The sequence below is a fragment of the Chiloscyllium plagiosum genome, chromosome 9 (genome assembly GCF_004010195.1).
Source record: "Chiloscyllium plagiosum isolate BGI_BamShark_2017 chromosome 9, ASM401019v2, whole genome shotgun sequence".
Classification (NCBI taxonomy): Eukaryota; Metazoa; Chordata; class Chondrichthyes; order Orectolobiformes; family Hemiscylliidae; genus Chiloscyllium; species Chiloscyllium plagiosum.
In genome coordinates this window covers 68,750,309-68,763,561 of record NC_057718.1, presented here as the reverse complement: position 1 = coordinate 68,763,561, position 13,253 = coordinate 68,750,309, and the positions used below count along the sequence as shown (strand labels likewise).

At 39.6% G+C, this 13,253-nt stretch overlaps 1 protein-coding gene across 5 annotated transcripts in view; it reads right to left on the bottom strand.

Moving 5' to 3' along the window:
* The window catches only part of LOC122552919 (sorting nexin-9-like), a 160,939-nt gene that overhangs the window by 10,052 nt on the left and 137,634 nt on the right, over positions 1 to 13,253 (bottom strand). For all 5 annotated transcript variants that reach the window (XM_043696162.1, XM_043696161.1, XM_043696163.1 and 2 more), the window contains 3 exons: positions 7,360 to 7,437; positions 6,211 to 6,287; positions 5,683 to 5,772 (listed from right to left, as the gene is read on the bottom strand). In XM_043696162.1, the coding sequence (XP_043552097.1) occupies positions 5,683 to 5,772; positions 6,211 to 6,287; positions 7,360 to 7,437 (245 nt within the window). The remainder of the gene's footprint in view (positions 1 to 5,682; positions 5,773 to 6,210; positions 6,288 to 7,359; positions 7,438 to 13,253) is intronic.

Genomic DNA, 13,253 nt, shown 5'->3' with positions numbered 1-13,253 from the left:
GTGGTGGAGAGAATAATGTTTAAGGTGGAGGGTGAGGTGTTAATCAAGTGAGCTGTTTCATCCTGGATGATTTTGGGCTTCTTGAGTTGGAGCTACATTTATCTAGATAAGTGGAGAACAGGCCATTATACTCCTGACTCGAGTCTCAGATGGTGGATAAACTTTGGGAAGTCAGGTAATAACTGACTTGTGGTAGAATTCCCAGTTTCTAATCTGCTTTTGTGGCCACAGTATGGCTGATCCAGTTCTATTCCTGGTCAATGATAATTTCAGGATGTTGATGGTGGGAGATTTTAGCAATAGTAATGTCAGTGAATATCAAGAGGCAACAGTTAGATTCTCTTTTATCGGAGATAGTCATTAACTATCATTTGTTACATGCTAACACACCAAAAAGGTCCATCAAAACAGAATTCCATTTTAAAAGAAAATGCGTGGCTACATTTCTTATCAAAATATCATACACAGGCTACCAACAAGGTATTTACATACCATTCATAGTTGTTAGCTTTTAAGTTTTTCTTCATTAGGTAACAGTTACAAACTAAATGTGATTAATTGTACAGATTGGAGGAAATGTTAAACTGAGTATGCATTAATCCAACACTATAAATGAATACTTTAGCACAACTTAAGAAATACAAGAAGATTTAATTTTAATGTTCTACATATTTACAATTCTTCCAATTAATAGTGTTATATGGAGGACAATAATTAAGCAATTCTGGACACATTTGACTATACTCAACTCAACCCTGTTATAATCCCTGCAAGTGAAACCATATGTTAAAAGATTCAAATTTAATGAATAGCCTCCAGATGAAAAAGTTACCACATTCAATAACTTCAACACAAATCAAAAGCCACATAAAATCAACAGGCAAATGATACTTCAAATGAAAAAGGTAAAGTACATGTTAGATAATCAAAACAACAAAGATACACCTTACACAAAGACAAGCATTTACATTATTCCCCACAAAAATGAAGTTCCACAATTTACAAACATAGAAAACTGAAACAGTAGACCATTTGGCCCTTTGAGATTGCTTCACCATTCTATACGATCATCCTGTTCGCACTTTTGCCCCATATCTATTGATCCCTTTTGCCCCAACAATAGCTAATTCCTCCTTGAAAATTATGCTGACAAGCTTAAAAAATGTCGATCTTTATTTGTGCATAGTAGATCAGGAGTTCTATCCAAAAATAGCTTCCACTTCCACATTTCACGCAGTTGTCATTAGCAAGTCACACCTATACAAATCCTCTCTTTTTCAGATCATGACTGATGATGGTGTAGCTTTCCACAGTTCCTTTTCAACTGACAGATCAATAAACACCCTGTTTCACGGTTCTTCTGCTAAGCAAACACCCAGCTTTTTAGCATGTTCAAGCAATTCACGCAGCCATCCAGGTTTTAGACCTTTTTAAGCTGACTTGCACAGTACCTCCAGGAGCTATATTGAACTTTTCCCTTCTTGAGAAATTTGTTTCTTTTTCTCATAATAATTTGCTATGTTCTTCTTCCTGCCTCAGTTTGTTCTTTCTTTCAGCTACAATTGTCAGCTACAATTTCATAATCTCCACTGCAGCACAAACAACAGTCATCTAATATTATGAGTGCGATGACAGCAGCATGCAGAAGGGCGTGCAGAGTGTCCCAGCAGTTCAACCAACTGTCATGCAACAGATAGCCAAAGCTCAGCAGCCCTAGCAAAGAACACTGACAATAGGTCCACAGGACATAAACAAGCTAACAAAAAGTGGCAAGTGCATTAAAAATTGTGCCTGCAATTCCTGTGCCATGTGAGAACCATAGAACACTTCATGTACACTGAATAAATACAAGTCCAGTGTGCGTCTCCAATTGCTTGAACACAAGACCAGAAATCTTGCATTTCAGGAGCAGCTATCCATTCTCAGGAAGGCAACATTCACTTTCAGAAGGTTGGATGTTCAAATTCTCAAGACTTTAGCACAAAAACCTAGGCCAAGATTCCAGTACTGAATTGAGGGAGTGCTGAACTGTCAGAAATGTCTTCTTTTGGATGAGAAGTTAAACAAACCCTTTCAGATAAATCCAATGGATCCTATGGCACCACATTGAAATGGAGCAAGAGAGTCCTATCAAGCATCTGGACAACACTTCCGCTTCCACTAACATCACTAATTCAGATTGTTTGGTCAATAATGAATTCCTGTCTATGGAATCTTGTTGTATGCAAACCGGACCTATGCTTCCTGCATCACAATAGTAGCAACGCTTCAAAAAGTACTTAATTGACTATCAAACAAACTGGGACTTCCTAAGGTAATGAAAGACACTATCTGAATGCAAGTTCCTCTTTTCTTTTACTGACTTACTAACAGCACTTCAGTTCAACGCATATCTTTCCCTTTTTACCCTGATTTACACCATCACAAAATACTGATGCTGACAATTGGATATGGAACTAGAAATACTGGAAATACTCAGTTCATACAGAAGCATCTGTGGAAAGACAAGCCAAGTTAATTGATCTGAATTTTATCCATGGGGATTCTCACTTTGGAGTAAAATAAAAAAGCAGCTGAGGTTACACATGCCTCCAGCAGGAACCACTCAGCAATCTTACCACAGAGTCTTTCTGATTGGTCATTTATGGGCCCGCTGTCAGGTCTACAACAGGTATATTAAAATCAAGGAAGTGCTAGCAAAGTTCTCAGGTCCAAGTAGACAATAGTTCCCTTCTGGGAAAGTTATTAGAGCCATGGGTGCTGCTTTCTTTTTGATGCCCATTTCTCAGGTCCATAAATATCTCTCCCCCAACCCTGACTCCTGCTGAGCTGCAACAAGGTGATTATTTCACTATAGCTCATGACCATCTGACATGACAGAGACTAACAACAAAATGTTGACAAGATTATACTGTCAATGACCATAATGCCTTGGTTAATAGTTGGAAATTACCATGGGTGATGAGAAAATATTAAATTTTGTATAACAGCACTTCTGGACATATTAAAAAAAAGTTGCCTGTTTCCTTGCAGCATGTCCCAGACACCACAATCAGTAAAATGCACAGTGATTTTAATGCCTCACCCCAAACCGCAAGAGTCAGTCGAATTCACTCAATTAGTCCTGTTTCTCCTTCCACAGATCATGCCAAATAGCTCTTCTGGTTTTCAAATTTGTGACTCCACCCCGGTTTCCAACTCAGTGACCAAGGAGATTTGCTCCTTCTGTCTTTAATCAAAAAATTTGAGCAATTTCTTAAAACTCCCTGTTCATGTGCATTGAATCATAGAATCTCAACAGTGCAGGTAGAGGCCATTTGGGCCAACGAAATCCCACATGTGCGTTACAGGCATATTCACCATAGTTAACCCACATAGCCTGCACATTACGGAGCAATTTAGCATAGCCACTCCATCTAAACCTTTGGACTGTGAGAGGAAAACAGAGCACCCAGAGAAACCCATCTAGACTCTGGGAGAATGTGCAAACTCCACAAAGACAGACACCAATGGCTAGAAACAAACCATGTCGCTGGTATTAGATTAGATTAGACTACATTACAGTGTGGAAACAGGCCCAACAGGCCCAACAACACCGACCCGCCGAAGCGCAACCCACCCATACCCCTATATTTACCTCTTACCTAACACTACGGCCAATTTTAGCATGGCCAATTCACCTGACCTGCACATCTTTGGACTGTGGGCGGAAACCGGAGCACCCGGAGGAAACCCATGCAGACACGGGGAGAACGTGCAAACTCCACACAGTCAGTCGCCTGAGGCGGGAATTGAACCCGGGTCTCAGGCGCTGTGAGGCAGCAGTGCTAACCACTGTGCCGCAGCAGTGTTAACCACTCTGTGACCTTGCTACCTGGTGTAACATCCAGTATTTTTAAAAATTTCTCTTCAAAACCTTCAACATGGATACCATTTCAGTAAATGCTTGGAAGGCGTTGAAATCTTTCTAAATGAAGGCTCCCATAGTGGAACACTACACATGGCCAAAATCAATGATTTGTATCAGTTTCCCTGTTATTTCTAATTATTATCCAAGGCTTTACCTAAAAAAAAACTGGAAGAAGTAGTGTCCTAAAAAGGACTTGTCCTTCCACTTACCAAAACTGGTGAATCTGAAACAATACGTTGGATTTCAAGTACCTGCAGAAGTTGGAGGAGGAGGCAAATTAGAGGCCCAAAAGAAAAGCTGCACCAGTGGGCAGATTCCCTGGCCTCATCCCACTTCGGATCACTGGGCTACCAGCCGGCAATGTGACTGGAAGTCATTACAAGTCACTGAAAAAAATTTAAAGAAAGGCAGCTGGGATTCTCCAGCCAGCTTCCAGGTTCTCGTGGGCATGAAGGCACATTTAGGTATCCTGAGGTGGCAGAGTGAGTGCCATAATTCCAGGCAAGCCGAGAGACACTTCAGATTTGATTACATTCCCTCCAGCATGGAAACAGGTCCTTCGGCCCAACCAGTCCACAATGACCCTCTGAAGAGGAACCCACCCAGACCCATTTCCCTCTTACTAATGCACCTAACACTATAAACAATTTAGCATGGCCAATTCACCTGACCTGCACATCTTTGGACTGTGGGAGAAAACTGGAGCACCCGGAGGAAACCCACACAGACAGTCACCAGAGGCTGGAATTGAACCTGGGACCCTGGTGCTGTGAGGCAGCAGGGCTAACCACTGAGCCACCGTACCGCCCCAAAATTTACTTTAGCGCAGGAACAGTCTCAGACCTCCCTATAGAAGACCTCTCCTTCCTTCACCATAATAGCTCCTCCCCACAGTGACTGCCTGACTGCAAGTTCCATTTTTTTGTTTGAGATTTTTAAATATTTGAAAGATGACACTTAGCTTTGATTGCAGCTGCTGCCCCTTTCAAGCTGCAATGTCTTTGATTGATCCTCTATCTGCAAGAGACAGCTATCATCCTTAAATGAATGTCAAGCCTGTCTCCAGGCCAGTTAAAGGGACACCCAAGCAAAGGTCACAATAAGTGACTGCTTCCCCCATGGGATTCGACACTCACAAACAATCCCAATCTTTGTTTCTCATTTTCAGAGAGAAGTCATGAATTTATTTAAACTTAATTGACGCAATATAAATTAATCCACATTTGGAGGTGCCAGCTTTGGACTGGGGTGTACAAAGTTAAAAATCACAAACACCAGGTTATAGTCCAGCAGGTTTAATTTGGAAGCCCTAGCTTTCTGAGCGCTGCTCCTTCATCAACCACCTGATGAAGGAGCAGCGCTCCGAAAGCTAGTGCTTCCAAGTAAACCTGTTGGACTATAACCTGGTGTTGTGTGATTTTTAACTAAATTAATCCATGCTGAGATGCTAATTTCAACTAAAAGATAGTAGAGTGGTTTGGTAGTCAAGCACATCATTCTGCTAGCTTAGGCTAAAATCCAGCCCACAATGGCTCTTTAAGCATGTCTTCCATTCTTTGCCTATTATAAATATCTCTGGACTCCTCTATTGACTCAATGATCAATTAGTTTGTACAGTATCAATCCACAGGACTTCGAACGGACAGTTTAAAAGATCTTTTATGCAATAGTTTTTAAATAATCCATATTTTGCTTCAAATTAATTTCATTTATCCATATTTTTATTGCCATCTAATTAAGGACAAAAAAATCTGCAGTGAATTTTTTTTTACCTTATGCACACTAATGATATCAGGGAAACATCCTAGTAATCCCTTGTACTCTTGGTTTGTTTCCATCAGATAATGCAAGTCCTTTTTAGGCTGTTGAAAACACAAGGTTATATCACATATTTACATAAAACATATCTCATTAAAAACAGCATTTGCACTCCGATTTCATCATTTCAATTTCAATTATTGTAACATGCCAAAAAGTCAATTATTCCTATTGTTTCCTCAGTGAGGCACACCTTTGCAGCATTACAAATACATCAATAATGCAAAACAAAAGGCAAATCTGAACCAATATTCTACTATTCATTCCTTTGCTTCACAACCTTTGTGGTAATGTCTGAATTCCACGGGAGCACTGCACATTACCAAAAGATCTTTTTTTCGTTTTCTTTTTTAAAAATGACTACTGTTGAGAGTTTTAATATCACATTCTTACAGTCTACTGTTACTATCAATTTTAGGTAGCATTTTACTTCTTCAATATAACTATTCATACTCAAACTCAAATACAAACTACTCAAATACCTGTTCTGCAAAGATGCTGGCAATTTCTTCAAATGTCTTTCCTACTTCAGTTAAAGGATCTGTCAAAATGGATTCACCTGAAACACAAATCAACAACTGAATCCTTTGCCCGATTATACAGCAAATGTTATGATAGATACGTTTCACAAGGAAATAAATTCCCAACAAAAAGATAACTTCCTAATGACAAAGATCTTCAGTTTCCACTTGACTGAACTTCTTTTTTACACAGTTCCTCTGATATCTGCATAACTGGCACAAAAAAAGATTACGGAATTTTAAACGCAAACTGAGTTTCCATGAACTCTTGCAATAGTTTAAAAAAACATTGCACCAGATGAGGTCATACAATGCAGATATGTCACAACCACAGAATATATTAATCACTATTGGGAATTTCCTCTAATTTACAGGCTTTCAAACAGGCTTCAAAAAAAAAACCTGATTCTTTTGACACAGGACAATAATAGACAAGTATAGTAAAGTTTCAAATTTACTATTTTTTTTAAAAACGCTTACTCAGAAACGGGCAACTGCATGACAAATCAAATGGAAAATAGCTTTGTCTATTTTTCAATCATTTCAAAAATTCAAAATCAGGTTACTCTCAGGTTCAAAATACTCATTTTTGTGATAAACCCATCTTCAGCTGTACTCATCAAATTTTAACCAAGTTACACACACATATATATGATTTTAAAAATTCAGCAATAGGTGGAATCTTTTTTTAAACACACAATCCTGCCAAGAACTAAATTTACCTAGATTGAAAGTAAGAGATCCTTGAAATAAAAATCAATTTATAGTTATATAAATCAATATATATTTACATATTGTGTCATCATTTACAAAATGTACTAACTTTGGCACTATTTCCAAAGGAACAAGAACAAGGACCCAAAATGAAATACGGTATTAAAAATCCAAGAATAACCAAGTGGATACATTTGTTTGAAGTGTGACGGATGCACTGGAGTGATTGCATGAAGAGAATTACAACACAGCAATGACCATTGTGCCACAATTGAGCAGGGTTATAGCAATGATTTGCAACTGCTTGAAACTTCCTTTATAAGATTTCCTGAATTCTGTAATAAGCTAGAGGTGCATACAAAAGACTACCCTGAAACATAAATAATAGCACATTACCTTCATAACCACTGGTTGCAAAAACCTGTGAAAGGTTTTGCAAAGCTTTTCCCATCTTCTGATATTCTTTAGGCAGTGCTTTCAAGAAAAAAACAGAACACAATCAGCACAGAACATGATCATTTCTGCATCTTAAAAGCAGTCAGTCAGTCAACACCAATTGTAGTAGGAACAGAAGTAGGCAATTTAACTCCTTGAATCTTTTCAGGAATTCAGTTAGATCAGAGCTAGCTTGTACTTTAACTCCACTTACTCACCTTATTGGTAATCTGTTTTCCAAAAAAAATAAGCTCAGTTTTGAAATTTTCAATTGATCCAGCTTCAAAAGCTTTGAAGGCTCCATTATCCTTGATGTGAAGTATTTTCTGACACTGCACCTGAAAGTTCAATCTCTCCATTTTGACAATACATGCCCGCCCTTGGTCTGGATTTCTCCACCAGAGGGAGCAGTTTATTCGATCATTCAAACCACCAATAACAACGTTGATCATCATGAACATCTCAAATAATATCACCATATGTTCCATGTTAAAAAAATGCAAGCCTACTAAATACAACATGTCTTCTTAAGTTAAGCCATTGAATATAACTCTGTTGGATATAATTCTGTTGAATGCACATTTCACCTTCCTCACACCCCCAGGCCAAATTATTCTTCCCGAGGGGTCCTACCCAGGCTGATTTCAGATGGGTTCCAGCCAGACGACCTAACATTCAAAATACAAATTCCACCTCTTTTTCTTTGCCCTGAGTATGTCTACTAGCTTTTACTGATTTCTGTACTTGATCCCAAAATTATTCTACTCAAAACATAGTTTCTAAATGACAAGGTGTTAGATAGGAATAAAATACAATCCACCCTTTCCTAAATAAGTTCAACTGCAGGATGGTAGGTAAAAGTGAGGACTGCAAATGCTGAAGATCAAAGTCTAGATTAGAGGGGTGCTGGAAAAGCACAGCAGGTCAGGCAGAATCTGAGCAGCAGAAAAATTGACGTTTTGGGCAAAAGCCCTTCAACAGGAATGAGGCAGGGAACCTCTGGGATGGAGAGATAAATGGGAGGGGGGGGGGGGAAATGTGGGGCTGGGGAGAAAGTAGCCAAGAGTACAATAGGTGGATTGGGCTGGGGATGAAGGTGAGAACAGGTCATGAGGGTGGTGCTGAGCTGGTAGGTTGGAACTGGGGTAAGGTGGGGGGAGGGGAAATGAGGAAACTAGTGAAGTCCACATTGATGCCTTGGGGTTAAAGAGTTCCGAGGCAGAAGATAAGGCGTTCTTCCTCCAGGCTTCAGGTGGTGAGGGATGCGGATGGATATACAAGAGCAAAAACATAATCAAGAACAATATATAAAACAGACAGCTTTAATGTATTTCACAGATCTTATCTGACTTCGGTCCTATTCTTCCTTGATTATGGACAGTGAGTTTGCTTAAATGGATTTAATGCAAGGAACAGTGGTAACTATATCAAATATTAGCTGACAAAAAGACTTACAAAATAAAATATCCTCCTAGCAACACTGTCAAAGCAATTAATTTAACTTCAAGAATTTGAACAAAGCATACACATTATTTAATGTGTTTATTTCTTAAAATAGTTAGATCAGAGAAATATTTACTACAAAATTCTCTGCTTCTGACATTTTCCATTACTCTACAGAAAATGATAAGCCACAGGGGATGACAGTGGAAACTAAGTTGACAACATCTATTCATGATGACTTAAGTGGCAGGAAATGGTATAGTGCTCACACTTGCCCAGATTCAATTCCGAACCTTATTTTACAACGTGGGCAGCTGTAACAGTAGGATTCCATCAAAAGCCACTTGTTCACTTCCAGTAGCTGGTTTTGCAGCAGAGGACAGCAAAAGAGATAAGTGAACAACAGGAAGAAGTGGAAATAAATATAGATGGAGAAACAGATGGATATGGGTAGAGATAAACAAAATGATTAAAAAAATGCATTATTGACATACTGATCACAAAATCGTTTTTTTTTTAAATGCCTGTAATCTTGGCATTACAAGTGACAAGGGTAGCAGATGGGGAGCTGGGTGAATGGAAGAGGGGCCAAAAAGAGGAGGGGTGGTGGGCAAGAAGGAAAAGAAAAGGGTTGTCTGGGAGGAGAAAAAGTAGTTCAGGAAGGAGGGGCAGAAAGAAGTGGCAGGACTAGAAAGAAGAGAAAGGGGTCAGGAGATTGGAGTAGAGAAAGGAAGGCGACAGCTAACTTCTTCAAATTCAACTCCTGTTTCTGTGGTCACAACTGCAGATGCCCTCATTATAGCTTGGATCTAAACATGAACAATAAAGCTGAACTCCAGAAGTGAGGTGAGTGACAATTCTTGACATCAAGGCAACATTTAACTAGGTGTAGCATCAGGAGCTTTCGTAAAACTAGAGCTAATGTGAATCTGGGGAAAAATCTCGACTGGTTGGAGTCAGACCGAATTCAAAGCAAGATGGTTATAGTTGTTGGAGGTCAATTATCTCAGACCCAACATATCATACTTGGACTAGTGTCTAGGCCCAACCATTGTCAGCTGCTTGGAGTGACCTGCCCTCCATGATAAAGTTCAGAAGTGAGGATATTCATCAATGATTGCATACAATCAATGGCGACAATTCAGATGCTAAAGCAGTCTGTGTCCATATTCAATAAGACCAGGACACATTCCAGGTTTGGGCTAATGAGTGGCAGTAAGAGATAACCTAACCATCTCCCCTCAAAATTCAATGGTATTACAATACGATCAACATCCTAGGGTTTATTATTATCCAGAAACTTCACTGTACTACCTGTATAAATATTATGGCTACAAAGACATTTGATTTAATTTATTGTAGTCACATGTATCTGAGTACAGTGAAAAGGTTTGTTCTGCAAGCAATACAGGCAGATTACAACATACGAAGATATTTAGATTATAGGGTGCTTAGACAGAGTGAGGCATAATGGGTGAGGTACAACTGTGTAGGAGGTTGACAAAAGAAAGATCAACATTAGATTTAAAATTACAGAATCCATTCAGCAATTTAATAACAGCAGGGAAGAAGCTGTTCTTGAACCTATTGGTATGCATGTTCAAGCTTCTGTATCTTCTGCCTGACTGAAGCGGTTGGAAGAGAGTATTACCGGAGTGGAAGGGGTCTGATGATATTGGCAGTCTTTCCATGACAATGAGAAGTGTACATGAAGTCTGTGGAAGAGAGGTTAGCTTCCGTGATGGTCTGGGTGATATGCACAACTTTCTGCAGTTTCCTCAGGTCCTGGGTAGAACAGATGCCATACCAAGCCATTATGCACCCAGATAGAATGCTTTCTGTGGTGCAAAAGTTGAAGTTCTTTATGGATATACTGAATTTCCTAAACCGTCTAAGGAAGAAGAGGCTTTGTTATGCCTTCTTGACCATCACATCTACATGAGGGGTCCACAACAGATATTGCCACTCCAATGAACTTGATGTTCTTGACCCTGTACCTCAGCTCCATTGATGTAGATAGAAGTGTCCTCCTCCTTTCTTCCTGAAATCAATGGTCAGTTCTTTTGTTTTGCTGATATTGAGAGAGAGAGACATTGTTATCGTCACACCACAACACCAAGCCCTCTATCTCCTTCCTGTTGTTTGAGATCATTGTTTGATATGTGGCCTACAATGGTGTTGTTGGCAAACTTGCAAAATTTGACATTTGCATGAAATTTGGCCACACAGTAGTAAGTGTAAAAGGGAGTACAGTAGGGGAGCTACCTATCCTTGCTGGGCACAGTATTGAAGATCATCATGGAGGAAGTCCTGCTGTCTATCTTCACTGATTTCAATCTGTGTCAGGAAGATGAGGATCCAGTTGCAGAGGGTAAAGCTGAGACTTAGGTTGGGATTATAGTGTTAAAGATGGAGCTGTAGTTGACAAGTAGGAGCCTGATGTAGAGATTTCCTAGCTTCTGAAATATGAGGAAAGTAACACGCCTCCAGATTTCTCAAAGTCTCTTTACCATTTATAAGGCACAAGTCAGGATGGAATATTCTGGATGTGTGCGATCCAAACAACACTAAGCACAACAGAATCTAAGATATACCAATCCACTTGATTGGCACCTAATCCACTACCTTTAATATTCACTCCCTTTCCCACTAAGACACAATGATGGTAGTGTGTACCACATACAATATGCACTCTAATAACTTGTGTTATGGACTAGACCAGACCACTCAAAACATTCTTAAGCAGGCAGCCCCAGACCATAACTTTGCAATTTGTTTCGGTATGTGTACAGTCAAAATTAGCTGGAGTAAGATAGTTAGGTTGACTACTAGATTTTAAAACCGACAAAAATTTATTCACAAAATTACATAATGAAACACTAAGAACAGAATAAAAAATCCTTACAGAACTCAGCCTATCCAACTAGACTTAATTATGCTGTTCCAAATATACACAACAGTCCCAAAAGGGGAACTCCTTTTAAAAACCAGTACAAATGGAACACATGCTTATAGATTGAAGTTGAAGTTGAAGGGCAGAAAAGAGACAGCGTTTCCACAAAGCTGTTGAACTTGCCACTTCAAGACTGAAGCTGAAAATGTGTTGCTGGAAAAGTACAGCAGGTCAGGCAGCATCCAAGGAACAGGAGAATGGACATTTCGGGCATGAGCCCTTCTTCAGGAATGAAGAAGGGCTCATGCCTGAAACGTCGATTCTCCTGTTCCTTGGATGCTGCCTGACCTGCTGTGCTTTTCCAGCAACACATTTTCAGCTCTGATCTCCAGCATCTGCAGTCCTCACTTTCTCCTCGAAGACTTTTACTTCAAGACTGAACTTAAACTGCTCAGCTCAGGTCAGCTAGATAGCTGGCCATTCCCCTTTCATTATACAGGTCGCTTTTAAAACATGACCACTTTGGCTTGAAGTCTCATCTGTTTACACATAAACAAAAGGCCTCTCGAAATCCTTTTCATCTCTGCACCAAACCAGACTGATCAAAGCCCACCCTGGTTTATTGCCCCTCTGAAAAAAAACAAGGATAAGAGAGTCTCCTTGAGCCAAGGAACAGCTTTTAGAAAACAAAAGGGACTAGATTTGTGACACTTGTTAAGCCACCTATGACTAGGCATTTCAATCCCTTCACCTCTACTACTAGAAGCACAAAAGGCAGGAAATGTTGCAAGTTCCCCTTCAAGCCATACACCATCCTAAATTGGAACTATATTGTCATTTTGTTTTTCATTCTATTTGGTTCAAAATCCTGCAACTCCTTCCCAAATAGCACCACACCATTAATAGATGTGCAGTAATTCAAGAAAGAGGCTCACCACCAATGGTCAATTAGGCATGGCCCTTAAATGCTAGTGACACACATTCCATTGAAATAAAAACTAGTCCCATATATTACCTTACCATTCCTCTACAGAGCACCGTAACAATGCCCTTTGTTATACTACTGCAATAACAGTGACCACAAAACAACAATTTACACCAACTCTGTCCTATGTTCTATCTCTATTGAACAAATCATCAATATTCACTCAAACTTCAACTGGTCACTTTTGTCGATTTCCACAGTACCTGTTGACAAGTATCTTTCCCTAGCCCTGTGCTGCAGTGGGTATAAGTATGCTTGTGGATGACTGCTGCTTTTCACTGGCAGAGGCTGCAGACAAGATTACTAACGGACAACAGCAACAAATAAAATGGCAGTGCTTGTAACACAAATTCTATTATCCTCAGAGAGAAAAGCATATTAAAACGTGCCATTCCTCTCTGGTGGTGCTTCAGCTATTCTAATGTTCAGTTAGCACAAATTGCTGAACAAAAAGTCTGAAAGCCTCTTGGAATAGTGTTATCTGGGTTCATTGTGGCAGTAGTCTGAGCCTGTAGGGCAGCATGTTGGACTAGT